The sequence below is a fragment of the Xenopus laevis genome, chromosome 2S (genome assembly GCF_017654675.1).
Source record: "Xenopus laevis strain J_2021 chromosome 2S, Xenopus_laevis_v10.1, whole genome shotgun sequence".
Classification (NCBI taxonomy): domain Eukaryota; kingdom Metazoa; phylum Chordata; class Amphibia; order Anura; family Pipidae; genus Xenopus; species Xenopus laevis.
In genome coordinates, this window is record NC_054374.1 from 103,190,266 (window position 1) to 103,209,841 (window position 19,576).

Below are 19,576 nucleotides of genomic sequence, written 5' to 3' on the forward strand. Positions count from 1 at the left end.
CCTGCCATTGAAAAATCTATGCTGCACTCAAACCTCCACCTATTTTTGTTTTTGCACCAGGTACTTTCTTCAGCCCAGGGACAATGGGAAGTCTGTAAAGCCCGATGACCTGGGATCTCTAAGGTTAAACGTTGTTTATACAGAGGATCATGTTTTCCCCAGTGAATACTACAGCCCCCTTCGCGATCTTGTGTTAAAATCAGGAGATGTTGAGGTAACAGTATAAGTTGCATGTTATTGCTGTGTACAGGTCTAAAAATTGGCCTTGGGAGGGTTTATCTGCTAACCAGGTTCTCTCATATGTCTGTGTGTGATTTTTGAAGGCACACCCAGTCCCTTCCTCTGTAAATGTGGTATGAGAACGAAATGCACCTAAGAAACAAACATCATGTGCATAGTTTTTTTCCAGGCATGGTTTTCTAGTAAATGAATTTGCCCTGGGTCTTTACTCTGATACTAATCTTGATGAGCAGCACCCTTATTTATACTAATCACCAGAATAACATGTTCCTAGGTGAACATCAAGGTTAAAGATGTAGAACACACATTGAATATGTACAGTGTATGTAGTTATCTGTAGGATTCAGAATATGTTGGTGGTTTTATGTTGTGCAAGCAAGTCTGCTTTCTCCCACTCAGAGCTTACCATCTTTCACCATGTCACTCCATTTACATGCATCATTATCATACCTTTACTATTGATGACATGTGCTGTGGTAGGTCTTTTGAGCCATATGATATCAAAGCAATGTTTACTCTGTATGCTAGAAACCTGAACATAAAGCTATAACAGCATGTAGCATTTTGCTTTTAGAAGGATACATTCAACTCTCTGTGTTTTGTAAGTACAATAAAAATGTGTTGCTTACCTTCATGCATTGTGCAACCTATGGGTGTCACCAAAGAGCTGCTGTAAACATTCCTGGAAATTTCCACTAGTCTAGACTATGGCATGTAGAAAATGAACAAGTAAACTTTTCAGGTTCCCTCTGCATTCAATACTCTGTCATCTAGTTGCATGTACCTCAGAAACTGAACCCTTTGGTTGTGAGAATTGGCATGCATATGTAGCTTTCAGCTTTGATGGGAATTTATAAGGGATGCACCAAATCCACTATTTTGGATTCGACCGAACCCCAGAATCCTTCGCGAAAGATTCGGCCAAATACTGAACCGAATTCGAATCCAAATTTGCATATGCAAATTAGGATTCAGATTTGGTTTAGCCGGGCAGAAGGATTTGTCTGAATCCGAATCCTGCTGAAAAAGGCCAAATCCTGAATTCTGTGCATCCCTAGAACTAATAGTAGCAAAATTTGGCCAGGTGCTATAACTCTTATAAGTCTTATAGAGTGGGACTGTAACTAAGGTTGCAAGTGTCCCCTTCCCCACTTGCACAAAAAACTGTGTGACTGGTGCAAAAGTGCAAATTGAGGTACACATGTGTTTCCCAACTTAACAACCAGCAACCCCCCTCGCCCTCTCCTGTGGGTCACTGCTCCTCTCCCCACACACACACACACACAGTTGCAGGGTCTATACCCTCTATAGTTGTGCCACTGGCCAGAGGAGAGCATAGACTTATGTTGGAGTCATCAGGATTGTGCATTTTCAAATATTCATAAGCCACTACTACAGAAGCATAGATCGAAGAATTTCCCCCAAGGCTGTGAGGTACTAGCTCCCGGCTGCAATACCCCCCACCAGCGCATGTGTGCAAGCGCTGAAGCATTGGGGAGCTGCGCTCCTAACAATATACCGTCCTAGGCCCGGGCCTTTGTGGCCTCTCCACAAATCCAGACCAGGTAGCATCAGAAGTAGGTAGCACACAAAATGTATAAACGGAATTCAATTCATCTAGTTCAAGTATATCTAGTAACAAAGAGTTACATTGTACAACAACATCTTTATAAACGGCTCCAGCCAGTACATTTGTTAACAATATATACTGTGGTGCTTGAAAGTTTGTGAACCCTTTAAAAATTTTATATGAATGTGACCTAAAAGATCATCAGATTTTGAAACAAGTCCTAAAAGTAGATGAAGAAAACCTAGTTAAACAAATGAAATACATATTCATGAATTTATTGAAAATAAAATGATCCATTAACATATTTGCATGTGGCAAAAGCAAGTGAATCAGTATTCACTTACTTTCTCTCAGTGGGGCAAATTCACTAAGATGCGAAGTTGCGCCAGGCGCAACTTCGCCGCACTTCGCTAGGCGTAGTTTCGCCAGCGCTTCGCAAATTCACTAAAATCCGAAGTTGCGCACAGGGGTAGCGTAAGGTTGCGGAGTTGCGCTAGCGTTGTTTCGCTATATAAAGCGAAGTTGCGCTAGCGAAGGCTAATTTGCATACGGCGCGAAATTCAAATTTCAATGGAGGAACACGTATCTGCACTACAAATGCCTAGAAAACCTTCAAATCTGCAAATAAAAATTTTATTTTGCCCTACACATGTGCCCACTGTCTAGGTAAGTTGCCATGAGTCAGGAAATGTAGGGGGGAGGAAGGGGAGCCCCAAAAAAATTTCGATCTTTTTCAGCCTATCAGCCATCATGTAGAAAACACGCCAGCGTTTTTTGGGACTTAGAAAAAATTTTGACTTTTTTTGAAACAATCCCTATCAACTCTATTGCGCTTCGCCAGGTCTGAGGTGGCGAAGGAAGTCTAACGTAAAAGGTAGCGTTCACTACACTGCGCAAGTTAGTGAATTTGCATAGTTTCGTCGCTAGCGAAGATTCGCCTGGCGTAAGGTTGCGAAGTAACACTAGCGAAACTACGCCAGCGTTCGTTAGTGAATTTGCGCAGTAGCGAAAATGCCAAACGCTAGCGAATTAACGCTAGCGTTCGGCGCTTCGCGCCTTAGTGAATTTGCCCCAGTATTTGATGTGACCCCCTTGTGCAGCAATAACCGCAACTAAACACTGTGGTAACTGTTGATCAGTCCTGCACATTGACTGAGAAATTTGAGCCCATTTCTCCATACACAACAGCATCAGCTCTTGGATGTTGGTGGATTTCCTCACATGAACCAGTCACTTTAGGTCTTTCCTCAACATTTCAATTGGATTAAGGTCAGGACTTTGACTTGGTTATTCCAGAACATTCACTTTATGCTTCTTTAACCATTCTTTAATAGAACGACTTGTGTGTTTAGGATCGTTGTCTTGCTGCTTAACCCACTGTCTCTTCAGATTCAGTTTACGGAGCAATGTCTTGACATTTTCCTTTAGAATTCTCTGGTATAGTTCTGAATTTATTGTTCCATAAGTGATGGCAAGCTGTCCAGGCCCAGATTCAGCAAAACAGGCCCAAACCAGAACACTCCCACCACCATGTTTTGGCTTCATCTGTCCACATAACATTCTTCCAGTATCCTTCTGATTTGTCCACATTATCTTTACCAAACTGAAATTCAGAAAATATTTTTAGGGGAGAGCAGTGGCTCTCTCCTTGCTCCCCTGCCATAAACACCATTGCTGTTCAGTGTTCTCCTGATGGTGGACTCAACATTTGCCAATGTGAGACAGACCTTCAGGTACATAGAAGTTACCCTGGGTTCCTTTGTAACCTAAATTACATTGTACTTTCAACACAAAACAGTGTAGTATAGCTACAGCACTTTAATATTTTTGTGCCAATTTTGTTTTCACTTCACACATTTACTTTATCTTGGTAGTTCCTCAGCCTACCAGATAATCCAAACACTAACAAATTAAACGGGTTTATCTCCATCGCTTACATCTTTCCATTGTGCACCTGCCTTCCACTCTGTTCTAGTCTCAGGTCCTACTTGTATCAGAAACCACAAAAACGTGTAAGATCTACTCATTTGGAGAGTTAAATAATTGGATTTTTTGGTGTATGGCCAGGTTAGAATGGTATTGTTTAGTTGTGTTGTTAGGGCTGGGGAACAGGTTTGGTCATAAAATCACGGAATTGTTAATGTGCACATAAAATGGACTGTTTTACCCACTTAGGGAATTAGCACATCATTCTCTTGATCTTCATTTCATTTTCATTTCAACATTGTGAATATTCCCTTTTTACCCCTTGCTCTTTTCCAGCCTGTTTCTGCATCTGCTGCACATGTGTTGGGTGAAGTGTGCAGAGAAAAACAGGAAGCTGCTATACCTCTAGTCCGGCTCTTTTTGCACTATGGCAAGATTGTGCCTTTCATCAGCGCAATTGCAAATGCTGAAGTGAATAGAACACAGTGAGTAGCTGAAATCCCTTGAGTGCATGTTTCCTATTAATCAATTATAAGACATTTTCTGTGGAGAGCAAAAAACAGATAGCTTTACAGTGACTTTTTTTGTTCAGTAATTACCATTACACCACCTTGATAAAAATTTGCATTATGTTTTGTACCTTGTGACCTTCTTCATTCATTATGAGTTTTACTGCATTGTAAGGTTGACAGTAGTCAACCTTAAGGCTAATGTTACATGCATTTTCTCTTCAGGTGGAGAAAATTGCTGATGCCGTCTTGTGTGTGTGTTGTAAAAGGTTTGCATTGGATTCGTCTATCACTGCACATATGGGGTTATGGTTGCCACCTGTCCGGATTTAACCTGGACAGTTTTCAGAAGGGCTGCCCAGGTCAAGACAGTCAGCCTGGTTTTCCAAATAAGGCAGCATTTACCAAGAGTGTCCCATGGTCCATGTGTAGCCAAGCCATAGACAAGATTGCTTGAGCTCTTGATGTATTCCTTTCATAGTTGCATAAATCTAGTGGAGCTAATTGTTGCATAAGATTCCTAAGGAAACATGCAAGTTTTCCATAGGCCTTAATGCATTAATGGTCCCTGGGTCTAACTTTAGTAGTGAAAAAATTATTGCCATGAAGATTTTTGGGGCTCATTGTGTCTGTTATTTCCTCTGTCTTCAAATGCATGTTCTCCTAGACACAATTTATAACTTGCGCATTGTTCTTTTGCACCAATACTCTCAGAAATTGGATATAGTTGAGTCCTTTGTTCTAGGCACAACTTTGTGCTGAAGGTACTGAAAGATGTTAGCGCAACTGGTACCATTCTGTCTGCTGAATCCAAGACCAATGTCACATGCAGCATTTCTCTGTAACTGCACTTTCCACTGACTTTGCAATCTCAGCCATTGGAGGCAGAAAGTAGCGGCTCTCTGTTGTGTAGTGTTGAAAAACTGTCAGTGGAGGATCTGCCCCATGTTTCATTAGCCTTAGGGCTGTAGCAAGATTTCTGGAATAGTTATAGACTAACATAAACCCTTATGGGATAGTAATCTATTACATTAATATAATCTACTGATATACTGTACAAGTCAAGTAAATGACACTCTGAGATAGACACGACAATGACATGGTGTAGGACAGGTATCTGAGTGCGGGCAGTGGTGGGGACAAAAGCCCAGAGTAGGGGTAGACAGATAGAAAAGGTACATGCCCGGCACCTTTGCTCCCTAGGCACATCCCTCGCCTGCCTACCTTTAGTTCCAGCCCTGTCTACAAATTCTTTCTGTTCCCCTACTACTGCAAATAGTGACATAGAACAGAGGTCAGCTTAGCCACTCACATAAGGACCAGTTCTCTTGTGTGAGAAGACTAAGAACAGTTATCCTGCATATCCCATTAAAGAGCAGATGTGTGTCTCAGGGGCACACTCTAGGGTGCTTTCCAGTACTATGTGTGGATGTGCAATGCCTGGAAATTCACAATCGCATTAATTTCATTTTCTGGTCACAGTTTGTGTTTGTTTCCAGTATTAATAGAATAAAAATGTTGTTTCTGTTCCCAGAGATCCGAACACAATATTCCGAGGAAACTCGTTAACCTCAAAGTGCATCGATGAGACAATGAAATTGGCAGGAATGCATTATCTTCAAGTTACACTAAAACCAATTCTAGACGAGGTAAGTGCATGAAATTAATGTTTTAAGGAGGTACTGCATGTCTCCTAAGGGTAAATTGTTTCTCATATACCACTTTCATGGTGTTTTGAAACCTGTAATACGTGCTGTTTATTATCTGTTTTTACACTTTCCTTTAGTCCATTTATTTACAAATAATCAAACAACAATTTATAAATAAGCCAGGTTGAACAGAAATTCAGGTCTATATTCTGTGGCCGCTTAATACACAATCTTGTCATTATAAATATCTGCTTTGGTATACCAGAGGTCCATACCCATACCAGAGGTCTCCTTAATCTCAATAGGACCTACGTACTACTTGTTTTAGCGATTCAGTGTTTCAACACTACACAGAGTATCACTGGCTGCAGAATACCATCCTAATGAAGCGAGTAGACACAATGTAAATATACAAGTGTTTGACCACTCTTTAGGCTGCATGTTGTTTAGCTGATATGTTGACATTTGCACAATCATGCTGCTTGCATCTGGCTAGCAATTCTTCATGCTGCTTCCTTTCAGATTTTAAAACACCTGCCCTGATCCTTCACACAACAACTGGCTGCTATTAATGACAGGCAGTGGGGATGTTTAAGCCTTGGAAAAAAGTCTTAAAGTGGCCCAAGAGTCGGCAGTTTATTGGCCCATGTATAGCTCCTGCCAAGATCCCTGTCTGAAATTTGGCCAGATGTCAATTGGGCAGGTTTGATTTTGCCAGCAGATTGGGGACGACATCTGTCCTCGTCCCAACGGCCTGCATAGTTCTAATTATAATCCAGTCATTGGCCCAAGGACCAAACCATTGGGGCAACCATACAGAAACTGCATATTGGTAAAAGACACTCGTATGGCAATCCTACTAAACCAAAAGATTTTCACATATATGGCCTGCTTTAGGTGTGTATTTACCGTACAGGATAGATAATCTCGCTCTGTGTTCTGTTTGTCTCTACAGTTTTCAGTCAATAAATTTGTGTGCAACAATTTAATGAGAAGGCTATCGCTTGTTAACATGTGCTGTGACCGTGCAAGTGTATGTCACTTAATGGCATCAATACATTTATGTCAGCTCACATTAGTATTTGCTTGTTAACTCTGGCTAGCTGTCTAGTCTGCTAGTTTGAAGTGACGATATAAAAGGGTTTGTCTCCATAAATTACATCAAAAACAATTGCAACTGTCTTCACTGTAATGGTAGCCATACACAAGTCAATAAAAGCTGCTGACCAAATCAGCAGCTTATTGGCCCGTGTTGGGGGCCTTCCCATGGTTGTTCCCAACTGATATTTTGGCAGAAATTGGCCTCTTATCAATTAGACCAGTTTAATAATCTTGTCGGAACGAGGACCACATTGACTTGTTGATGCAATCCTTGCTTTGCCGAATGGGATGGCCCTAGGGCCAAACTATCGGATCAGTCAGATATTGCTGTCCTCCAGGAGCAGATCTTTTAATGTATGGCCAACTTAAGTGTTTCTTGGGTTTGACCAATAAGTGTACGAACTACAAGGCTGTTTGTCAGTGTGGAATTTGTTGTAAAGCTTGTGCTGTAAATATAACACACTAGGGTGTACATATTAAGCAGGCAATTAAGCAGGCAATACAGACTGTTCATTGTTCATACAATACTTCGCCAAGGCTTATTCCATGAGCCCCCAGGGTTTACTGACATGGGCTGGCTTGTGCAACTTGACACATAATTAATGCGCTTGCCGCAGTGTTAGGGTATTCCTGGGGCAACACCTGTCATTTGCATTATGACACACAATTCCAGTGTGTGCACACTCATGGAGCCCCTTACTTCTTTGAAATCGAAGGACACATTATTTATTGGGCTAAAGTAAGTATATGCCTTAATTCTCTTCTGAAATAGCTTCTTGATTTGTTCTAATATTTTATCCAACATAAACACATGTTCCATTGGGCATGATGCATACATAAATAGCCAGCCGCATATTATTATATGGGTGCTCACTAGCCAAGGCCATACATTACAATTCAAGTTTGCCACATGCACCAACTTTAGTTTATTAACTGGATGGGTGCAGCTGACCAGTTCATGCACACTTTGAGAATATCAAGCAAATGGTCCAGAAAAAAACAGTTGTGCTCCCTCCACATATGTAAGGAATGGTCACATATGAATCCTTATACATGCTTTCTGTGGGTGCTTACACCATGTATTACATTTTATATTCTGCACTAGGTATATTATCCTGAGGAAAGATTATGACCAACTTGTGACCAGTTTGTTTCTCTAGTATTTGACATTTACTACAAACCATACATTGCCCATGTTGCAGGATTACTAATCATTCATCATAGATGCATACATTGTTGGATACTAGTATAGTCAGGCTGCACATGAGATTGACCTGCTTGGCCGGATCTGACTTATAATGCTTTGTAAAGGGAAATACATGCCTATGTTTACCAAGTTGTGTCACTGATTTGTTCAAAGCTCAAGTACATTTCTTTCTGCTGCAATTTCTTTTTTTAATATGAGAAATGTAGATGTAAATGTGTTGCAAAACGCTTTCACATGCATATGATATTGCCCGAATCCAACTAAGACAGGCAGCTCTACTCTGACACTGCACATTACAGAGTCTGGTTGGCAAGGGGGTTAATACACATATACTGCCTGGAGTCGAGAGTAGCAAGTAAAAGATCTGCCTTGCTAGGTGGAATTGTTAGTAAAACAGAGCAACTGCAAGGAAAGAGAGGTTAGTGGCTGCAATCCTGTGGGTGCCTTACCAAATGGAAGGTTCCCAACATCCATACCATCTCCTCTTTAATTTTATTTTAATCAGAAGGAGTAGCTCTCCGAAATAGCTGAAAACTACTAACTGAAAAATAGCTGTAAAACATATATAGCGAGGAATGTGTCTATGATAAAGGATTATGGTTGAAGAACACATTATGTGCATATATATATATATATATATATATATATATATATATATATATATATATATATATATATATATATATATATATATAATTTTTTTTTCTTCACACACATGCTTTGTTCCTGCATATCAGTAAAAAGTACTCACTGTGTTCTCTTGAGCAAGAGTGAGCAAGATTGCCAAAACTATTACATCTGGTGTGCAAGGAAAGCAAGGAATTCCATGGGAACATTCATTATTCAAAGCCTGAAGCAGTCATTCAAGCATTTGTAAGCTGAACTGACCAACTGTGCATGTAACTAATTATAGCCATATATCACAGAGCAGTTGAAAAAAAAAGGGTAGCTGCCTTAACATCTTCACAACCAGACTGATTTGTGTTCCATATCTCATCCGGGTAACTGCAACTCCTAATACCCACTATACAGCCATCAGTGCTTTAGTTTATTTGATTGGTGCAATTAATTATCGTGTCATATTTGGAGCAAAAATATACAGACTTTTTGTTTTCTTAGAAACAAAAAAAAACAGCTCAATCACCAAATTATATGGAATGAAGCTGCTATAAAGACAAAGTGCTGACCAGCTGTTTAATGTATGGGCGTTATCCTTGAGAGCGATTATTGTTTGTTTTGTGTGCACCAGCCTTTGGACTTTGTATGTATATAAATATATATAAAGATAGATAGATAGATAGATAGATAGATAGATAGATATTATGGATGCATCCAGTGCCTTTCATGCAAGAGGAATATGCTTGTTTCTGTTCCTTTAAGCAAACCTGTCATTGGCTACATTTTCTGTTTTGACATTATGTTCTGAAAGAGCTGCACAGTCATAAATATAATGGTTACACCCTGCCTGGTACTTCCATTCACACACAGATTTAAAGCTTGTATTGGTCGGTTTGCGAAAGTTTCTTCCGGGGGACTAAAATATGAACAAGCCAGACCACAAGCTTCCTCTCCCAGTCACTCTCCGGAAACCTCATTTTCAGAAACACTTGTCGACTGTGTGCTTTATATGGTCTGCATAGAACTTTACAGTATATATTTAAAATCAATATTTAAAGTATATCTTTGAATTGTAGTGTAAAGCATTAGGTTTACTGCCATTTTGCTGTAATGTGATTTTTTTAAATGGCCCAAAATCTTGGTCTGCAGCAGACTTGGTTTTTGGTGCAATAGCCATGTCAAGCTAGTGGTGCAATATGATGGTGTACCTGGATGATTAAAGCCCAATAATGTCAATTTAGAACAGACACATTTATTAATTGTATTCTTTTTGACTCACAGATCTGCGAGGCTCATAAACCTTGTGAGATAGATCCGGTAAAGTTAAAAGATGGTGAAAATTTTGAAAACAATAAGGTAAGCTGAACTGACCATACATAGTACCGTATGTATTTCTTAATCACTAGGGCATTTTAATGAGCAGTTAATACCAAAATTAATGTTTTGCTATTTGCCCATGGTACTATTCACCTTGGAGAAATAATTGGAAAAATAATAGCTGTGGGCTTGTTATTATTTTATACCCTGTCTTAAAGCTGTTAAGAACTTAAAGTGAAATGAACACTCATGTTTTATAGGAATTGTCTCACATTGAAACCATGTCCTGCATTTTTTACATTTCTTTTACTAAAACGCTTCCTCTCCGGCTCATTGTTACCTGACAGTGTTGCCCTCTGGCTTACTGCCTATTCCAAGACTATGTTTTGCATCCAGCCTTTACACTGGGCAGGGTAATTGCTAATTTGTCATAATTTGGACTTAGAAGGACAGCACATGACAGTGTTTTAGACTGCAGAGGCAGAATTCACATAAAATGGGGATATCCAGTTCACGTTAAATTCTGGGCAGAATATAGAATTTTTAACTTTAAATCCTGATGTCCTCAAACTTTTGATCTACTAGCTGATATATTCAGTCACTTATTAAATCATGTCACTTCCACCTAAGGAACATATCCAAAATACGATCATTTATCACCCAAGACGCTGCCAAAATTCTTATTCACTCTCTCATCATATCGCGTCTAGACTACTGTAACTCTCTTTTAATCGGCCTCCCCCTCCAGAGACTGTCACCTCTCCAGTCCATAATGAACACTGCTGCGAGGCTCATACACCTCAGCAACCGCTCATCCTCTGCCTCGCCATTCTGTCAATCCCTGCACTGGCTTCCGTTACCTTTCAGAATCAAATTCAAATTAATGACACTGACTTTCAAAGCACTTCACAACTCTGCTCCACCCTACATCTCTGAACTCATCTCTATATACTCACCCACTCGCTTACTTCGCTCCTCTACTGACCTGCTACTCAACTCTTCTCTCATTACCTCCTCACATGCTCGCATTCAAGACTTTGGAAGGGCTGCACCCCTCCTCTGGAACGCTCTCCCACGATCTGTCCGACTTTCTCCCAACCTTTCTGCTTTCAAAAAATCTCTGAAAACGCACTTCTTTCGAGAAGCCTACCCTCACTCTGCTTAACTACCAAACGCAACACCACATACAACACCACATTTCTCACCCACTTACTTCGATCTTGCCCACTCCCACACCTTGTGTATTACTCCCTTCCCTCTAGACTGTATGCCTATGCATAGGGCCTTCCTCACCTCTTTGTACCTGTATTGATTGTGATGTTTGTTACTCCATATATTCTATGTATGTAATTCATGTGATGTAGTTGTATAATCACAGTTACTTTACAGTGCTACGCAATATGTTGGCGCTATATAAATACATGTTAATAATAATAATAATAATAATATAAACTACAGTTCCCATAAGCCATAACCTTTGGGTAATGTATGTATGATCTGGATAGAAAAACAACTTTCACACACCGTGAAACACACTGTGGATCAATGTACTATGTTCTATTACTACAGTGATATGGATCAAAATACATACATACTGGCAGTTATTCTTATCAATTCTCTGGTTACATATATTTTTCTGCTTGCTTAGCAATGGTTCACTGTGTCTGTAAGAGTTTTGGTGATATTGTTATATTGATGCCCCGGCACAAGATCGCTAACCTTTGCATACATGAATTAGGAATTGATGTTCTCTTTCTAAATAACATTAAAGCATTAGGGTTCTTGTCCATTAATGTTGGACAGTTTTCATGTTATGTTTATAGTACAGTAGATGGCAGTGTTTTGCTTCAAGATATGCTTTCAAATTATTCTAGGAAAACCTGAAAAATTATGTAGACCGGATATTTGATGTCATCACAAAGTCTGGTGTTAGCTGCCCCACCGTCATGTGTGACATTTTTTTCTCACTGAGAGAGTCAGCTGCCAAACGTTTCCAAGGTAAGGCTGGTATTAAAAAACAAACTCAGCATCCGACTGAAACTGGAGTATGTGGACAGTAAAGTTTCACACCAGTTTGCTCAGAATTTTCTCGTTTGCCACCTCTCTTACATATGGTATTTGTGGAATGGAAGCCAAGGGCTGTTGGGAGAGGTTTCTGTAGCATACCTTCCTTTATTAGTGCAAAGAACGTGCAGCTATGAAACTGTTTTGAACTACACCCCCGAGCTCTCCACCCAGCTTTGGCTGCATTGTAGTTGACAACAGCTGAAGGTCTGTTAGGCTGACATTGAGGGCCTACATGCTTTGAAAGCATTCATACACAAATTGCTTTAGTTTGTTCTGCTTCAATTTCAACATATTTCCTAAGTGCCATTATCAGAATGCCAATAAAATCAGTGAAGTGGTTAGCATAACAGCATTAAAAGCCTTCTCACGTATTGAGATGGTTGGCAGGTCTTTCTATTCGTCCGGACTTAACCTTCTTCCATATACCTGACAGGGCAAATTCTTTGTGGTGAAACAGAGGAAGTCAACAGCTATCAGCTATACTCTTGGCTAGACTTCTTCTACTCCTGGAAAATAAGAGCTGTTTTTAAAATCACAACAAATATGGTTTAAGTTAAGTCTAAAAGTGCAGACTCACTGGGAAAATACATGTTGGATTTATATTAATAGTTAGAGTTGCACTGTAAAACTGTAAACGTAACAACAAAAAGCCACATGACATGGATCAGATAGTGGCCATCCTGATAATAATTAAAATAAAGATGGTATTTCATTGGTTAAGAGACCAGAAACCACTTCTAAATGGCCAAAAATATATATACGGGAATGTTATGGTTGCACACTTGGTCACCTAACATGACCTTTTAGTAGCCAATTTCTATAAGCGATAGATGAGGGCCAGCTGGGTCGCCTGGCATGGCAGGATGTCTCATTGCTTTTGGCTGCATGAGTAAGTGTCATGGTGCAGGCGTTGCCAGTATGTTCCATGCACATACTGGCAACGCCAGTATGATGCAAGCCATCATTTCCAAAGTCACAACAAAGTGTAATTTAGGAAACAAATAGGGGAATGTAATAAAAGTCGGCAACAGAAAAAAATATTCGCAATGCGAAAAGTTATGCCATTGTGGGAACAAAATAATCCTTTGCACGGATTTAATATAGCTTTTGCACAGCCAGAAACTGTTTAGCGACCACTTTCAACAATGGAAGACCTTTTGCGAATTTTATAGTTTGCACCAGTGCGCAGTGAATGTAATAAAACTTCTTACTGAAAAAGTTGTTAAATTTGTTCCAAAAGATTACAGTTTAAGGAAGTTGTGAAATGTGAATTTATATTCTTATTTGTGCAAATTGTTTTGCTCTCTGCGACTTTAATTATATTCCCCCAAAATTTTTCTTGTATTGCCATAAGGGCGAATGCCATTATTACAGTTACACTAATGAATGAATTGTAAATACATTTTAAGTAGGCAATACTTATATACTGTACTTCATATAGTAGTACTGTAAGGGCTATAGCACACTGTACCTGCAGTGTATCACGTCTCATTGTGATACAGTAAAACTTGTCAGGTTGCATTTCTTTCCATGGTTGGCATTCAGCCACATTCCGTGCAATACACATTCTGCACAACACACCCCAGGCACTAGTACAAACCTCATGCTCACACACTGATTGCAGGTAAAATGTGTGCACCAAACATGCAAGAAAATGCCATGCAGCACACACCACACCCAGCCCAAATTCCATTTCATGCAAACCAGTTGTAGGTGCAAATGCTCTACATATCTCTTGGATCTGTCATTATTTATTTGCTATTCCATGTCCTCCACTAATTGTGTAACATTTGATTTTCATCATTTCTTCCTCAGGTGACCCAGATGTTCGATACACAGCTGTGAGCAGCTTCATTTTTCTCCGATTCTTTGCACCCGCCATCCTATCCCCTAATCTATTCCAGCTCAGCCCTCATCACCCAGTAAGTGTTTCTGAGACGATCTGTGCCAATGACATGTCAGAGTAGCACTCTGTGCAGAGAAGCGACTGAATGGACTGAATGGGAATACAACAAACAGTGCCATGCTTTGGGTTTTAATGTGCTGTATGCTTTACAGATGCAGGTGCTGGGGAATATTTTCTTTATTAGTGCCATTTTTGATTATTATTTAGAACTGCTCATGATGTTTTAGAGATTATATCCTTGCTTCTTCTCAGTGCCTGAGAAATGCATTATACTGTATATTTGTTGTATACTTATGTGTTATAGTTATGTGTGTTTTATACTTTGTAGAATCATACAAATCTTTTCACTTAAAAGCATACTCTAGTCTGCTAAATGTGTGAATGCCTCATATATTCTTCTCCCTCCATGTTAACCTTGGATTCCTAAAATGTGATACCTAACCTTTGACAAGGTAGTAAAAAACTCCAGCAATATTAAGCATGTTGGGTGCTCAACACTCCTCTGTTTGACTTTCCTTCCCCTATGCTTTCTCTTATTCTCCTAATGTTTCAGCTTGCTTGCTTTAGTTGTATATTTTGGCATATATGCTCACATAATGTTAGAAAATGTTAAATTAAATTATTTTTGTTTGTAAATGATACGTGCATTGATCATAAATTACTCTGTCAGAATTATTTGTATGTATAGTGACTTTTTTGTAGGATAGGATTCTTATAAAATGCCTACAATTCCAGCAACCTTCCATCCCCATTCTATTGAAGCCCCTTATTTAATTTCTATCACTGACTGAGGCATTGAGAGGTCATGGACCTCTTTCAGTGGTGGTTGCTTTCCTTCCTTATGGCCATACACGGGCCGATAAAAGCTGCCGACAGACCGTGTCTGCAGCTTATTGGCCCGTGTATGGGGCCCCCCGACAGGCTTCACCGATCGAGATCCGTCTGAAAGTTGGCCAGATCTCGATCGGATGGGACGAAAAATCCCGCCGGATCGCGGCCGCATCTATTCGTTGATGCGGGCCCGCGATCCGACCGCCCATTACTATTCATTAGGATCGGATCGTTGGGCCCTAGGGCCCACGATCGGATCAGCCCGATATTGCCTCAAGGTGGGCATATCGGGGAGAGAGTGTCTAGTTTGGCGACATCGCTAAACGAGCGGATCTCTCCGTGTATGGCCACCTTTAGTCTGCTGTATCAGCATGACCATAAAAAAAAATATGCCTGCAAATGTCCTGCCGACTATCATTTCATGATTGTTGCCTTTGAAATCCATGTATGCCATGAATCAGTCAGCCAGAAAAATCATATTCAACCTTCTGTAGATAAGCCAACGCCTTCAAATCATAAAACATATACAGAAGAGTTCTCTTGGTCTTATTTTTTTATTTTTTGGTCTTGTTCTCTGCAGGACCCACAGACTTCTAGAACCCTAACTCTAATCTCCAAGACTATACAGACACTGGGAAGTTTATCAAAATCAAAATCTGTAAGTGCCTCTTCAAGTATTATATTTGTGCATACATATTTAAATGTATTTAGATGTAGTAATGTTTAATGTGGTACATTTTGGGTGGTTATACAGTCTACTGCTGTCATGGAAAGGACGTGTCCTACACACCAGCTTTCTGTACCCAGTATAATGATTAGATATTTTAACTTTTATAAATTTTTACAGATTTGTGCAGGATTCTTAAGCTATGACCAGCGCAGTAGAACATATGGGCCTGGGGTATGGGATCTGTTGTACAGAAACCTTTTATCCAGCTCTGAATTACAGTCATCTTTCATTTCAATCAAATAATTTAAATCTTGTACCTGTTCCTATCTTAGATATTCTTTGATCCTTATTGGAGGAAAAACAGTCCTAATGGATTTATTTCAGGTCTAAATAATTTTTAGTAGACTTAAGGTACAGATATCTAAATTACTGAAAAACCCTTATTTGAAAAAAAAACAAGATCCCGAGCTTTCCGAATAACAGGTTCCATAGCTTTGGGCTCTGACCTCCATGGATATGAGTATAGGAATCATTAATGTTGCTAAATGCGCCATTTAATGTAGCCTTGGTTCCCATACATAATCTTTCCAGCTCTGACACTGACTTGTCCCCCCCCAGTGTCCACTGAGAATAGCAAGTTATATATAAAACATTTAATGAAAATCTTCTCTTTCCAATCTGCAGCACTTCTTAGACATATAATGTGTTTATAGGAAGTAGTTTTAGATGTTTGTACGATTGCATCAGATTTTCCTTCCAATGTAAAACATGCTTCTCTAAATTTGTTTTTCCCTTTACATATAAAACATACATAACTGCAGGATAATCTCTTCACTACAGGGTTAAACTAAAACTGATATACTACTAAAACTTTCTGTTTAAAGTATCATACTACATAAAATGACCAATGCATCAATTGCCATATTCGTAACAATTGCATGGAAAACAAACACTTTACTGCCCATGTGTTTGCAATTTATGTGAAAATAAGATGTTTGGCCTTTCTAGGGAATTCTTGATTTCTTGAATTCATAGGCACACAAATTGCATACAGATGGGCAAAACAGTTTTGTGCGTGATTTGGTCAAATGATAATAGATAGCATTTAAGGTGTTTTCATGGGGTAAATGTACAGTAATCCTAATACTTTATATTGCCAGGAGAATGCAACAAATCCAAACATTTTTGTCTCTGGCTAAATACAGTCATATAAAAAAAGTTTGGGAACCCCTCTCAGCCTGCATAATAATTTATGGTATGTCTTTCATTTACCAGGAACATCTGAGTACTGTGTTGTTTTCTGAACAAAGATTTTTAGTGAAGCAGTATTCAGTTGTATGAAATTAAATCAAATGTGAAAAATTGGTCGTGCAAAAATTTGGGTACCTTTGTAATTTTGCTAATTTCAATGCATGTAACTGCTCAATACTGATTACTGGCAACACCAAATTGGTTGAATTAACTTGTTAAGCCTTGCACTTCATAGGCAAGTGTGTCCAATCATGAGAAAAGGTATTTAAGGTGGCCAATTGCAAGTTATGCTTCTGTTTGACTCTCCTCTGAAGAGTGACAGCATGGGATCCTCAAAGCAACTTTCATAAGATCTGAAAACAAAGATTGTTCAGTATCATGGTTTCGTGGAAGTCTACAAAAAGCTATCTCAGAGGTTAAAACTGTCAGTTTCAACTGTAAGGAATGTAATCAGGAAATGGAAGGCCACAGGCACAGTTGCTGTAAACCCAGGTCTGGCAAGAAATATACAGGAGCAGCATTTGCGGAGAATTGTGAGAATGGTTACAGACAACCCAAAGATCACCTCCAAAGACCTGCAAGAACATCTTGCTGCAGATGGTGTATCTGTACAATTCAGTGCAATTTGCAAAAAGAGCATCTGTATGGTAGGGTGATGAGAAAAAAGCCCTTTCTGCACTCACGTCACAAACAGAGTTTCTGGTTTTATGCAAAAGCTCATTTAGACAAGCCACATTTTAGAACAAAGTGCTTTGGACTGATGAGACAAAAATTTAGTTATTTGGTCATAACAACATAATATAAGCTTTGCATGGTGGAAAAAGAACACCGCATTCCAAGGACAACACCTGCTACCTACTGTCAAATTAGGTGGAGGTTCCATCATGCTTTGGGGCTGTGTGGCTAGTTTAGGGACTGGGGTCCTTGTTAAAGTCCAGGGTCGGATGAATTCAACCCAATATCAACAAATTTTTTAGGATAATGTTCAAGCATCACAAAGTCACAAAGTTGAAGTTACGTGGTGGTTGAATATTCCAACAAGACAATAAAACACTTCAAAATGTACAAAGGCATTTATGCAGAGGGAGAAGTACAATATTATGGAATGGTGTCACAGTCCCCCGACTTGAATATCATGGAAAATCTATGGGATGATTTGAAGCAGGCTGTTCATGCTCGGCAGCCATCAAATTTAACTGAACTGGAGAGATTTTGTATGGACGAATGGTCAAAAATACCGCCACCAGAATCCAGACACTCATCAAAGGCTATAGGAGGCGTCTAGAGGCTTTTGCATTTGCAAAAAGAGTCTCAACTAAGTATTGATTTAATATCTCTGTTGTTTGTGTCCAAATTTATGCACCTGTCTAATTGTTTTATGATGCATATTTTCTGTTAATCCAATAAACTTTATGTCACTGCTGAAATACTACTATTTCCATAAGGCATGTTATATGTTAAAAGGAAGTTGCTACTTTGAAAGCCCAGCCAATGATAAACAAAACTCCAAGAATTAAGAGGTGTTTCCAAACTTTTTCATATGACTGTACATGATTATAGCCAAACCCATAGTTGGACTAGACACAATTTAAAAAACAGAAAGATTTGAATAATCTCATATAATACACAAAAGCCATGAATATCTGGTAAATGATATCCTTATAAATGGTTATCAGTGAGAAGTGATGTCATTTTTGTCTCATGACTCACTAAAACTTGTGTATTATAATAAACTAGACATTAAGCCTGTTAAATTAACGGGCGCTAGAACATATGTAGTCAAACATTCGCCAGAGACGGTCCGTGGGGCACATGCACAGTAGCGCAATCCCACGGACACAGGGACTGGACGCAGAGACACTTCAACTTTATTATATAGGATAAAGTACCCCTTGTTGGAAAATATAAGGATATTCGAAGTAACCTCGGAGTTCCATGTCCTGTATGGAAGCACTCGGCCTTGTGCTTTTATATGGTCATGGAACTCCTCTGTGAATTATAATATCCTTATGTTTTACAATAGAGGGTACTTTATTCATTATATAATATTCAGTTGTCCAGGGCTCTAAATGAACTTCATATTCTTCATATTCAGAGTTCTGTTGTATGTGAAATATTCAAGCAAACAGAGATATTTTAAATGCCAGTACAAGACTCTCAAATCCACATAAAAAGATCTAAACTTATAAACAGTATAATATTCTGTCTGGTCAGGTATGCCTGTATGTGTTTCTGGGCTATATAATCTTTGTTTATACAAATGCTGCTGCTTGCTACTTGTTGGGTCTGTTGTTGATTTTATATTTGACAAAAAAAATCCCACTGTGCATGTTTGTAAAGTGTTTTATGCAGTCACTCATGGCATGACTGAATGAGACAAACTTCTTGAGAACTATCAACAAGGACATCTTGTTCAAATAACAAAACTGAAATAACAAAAAGTACGTTTGGACACAGAATACAACAAAACTTAGATTAGATTTCATAGTATATGGTCAATTACAAACAAACATGTACCTTTGGGTTCTCAAAGATGCTGAGTTTCAATCTGCCATCTGTTTACCCAAAACCACACGTCTGGCCATCTGACCGATGAGATTACCGCCATTCCATATCATCAAAAAAACACGAAGCAGTGCATTGTTGCAAACCACAATCCATATATGAAGGGATTTTCAATAGTGATGAGCTTGTTTTACAGTCCACTTGCCTAT

The 19,576-nt window shown here is 39.2% G+C and overlaps 1 protein-coding gene across 2 annotated transcripts in view; it reads left to right on the top strand.

The window, feature by feature from the left end:
- rasa3.S (RAS p21 protein activator 3 S homeolog) overlaps positions 1-19,576 on the top strand; it is a 96,481-nt gene that overhangs the window by 69,919 nt on the left and 6,986 nt on the right. The window contains exons 10-16 of one of the 2 annotated variants that reach the window (XM_018249795.2): positions 61-214; positions 4,073-4,221; positions 5,780-5,894; positions 10,102-10,176; positions 12,012-12,135; positions 14,020-14,126; positions 15,522-15,599. In XM_018249795.2, the coding sequence (XP_018105284.1) occupies positions 61-214; positions 4,073-4,221; positions 5,780-5,894; positions 10,102-10,176; positions 12,012-12,135; positions 14,020-14,126; positions 15,522-15,599 (802 nt within the window). Of the gene's footprint in view, positions 1-60; positions 215-4,072; positions 4,222-5,779; positions 5,895-10,101; positions 10,177-12,011; positions 12,136-14,019; positions 14,127-15,521; positions 15,600-19,576 lie in introns of those variants that run through there. The other variant, XM_018249796.2, reaches the window with a different exon arrangement.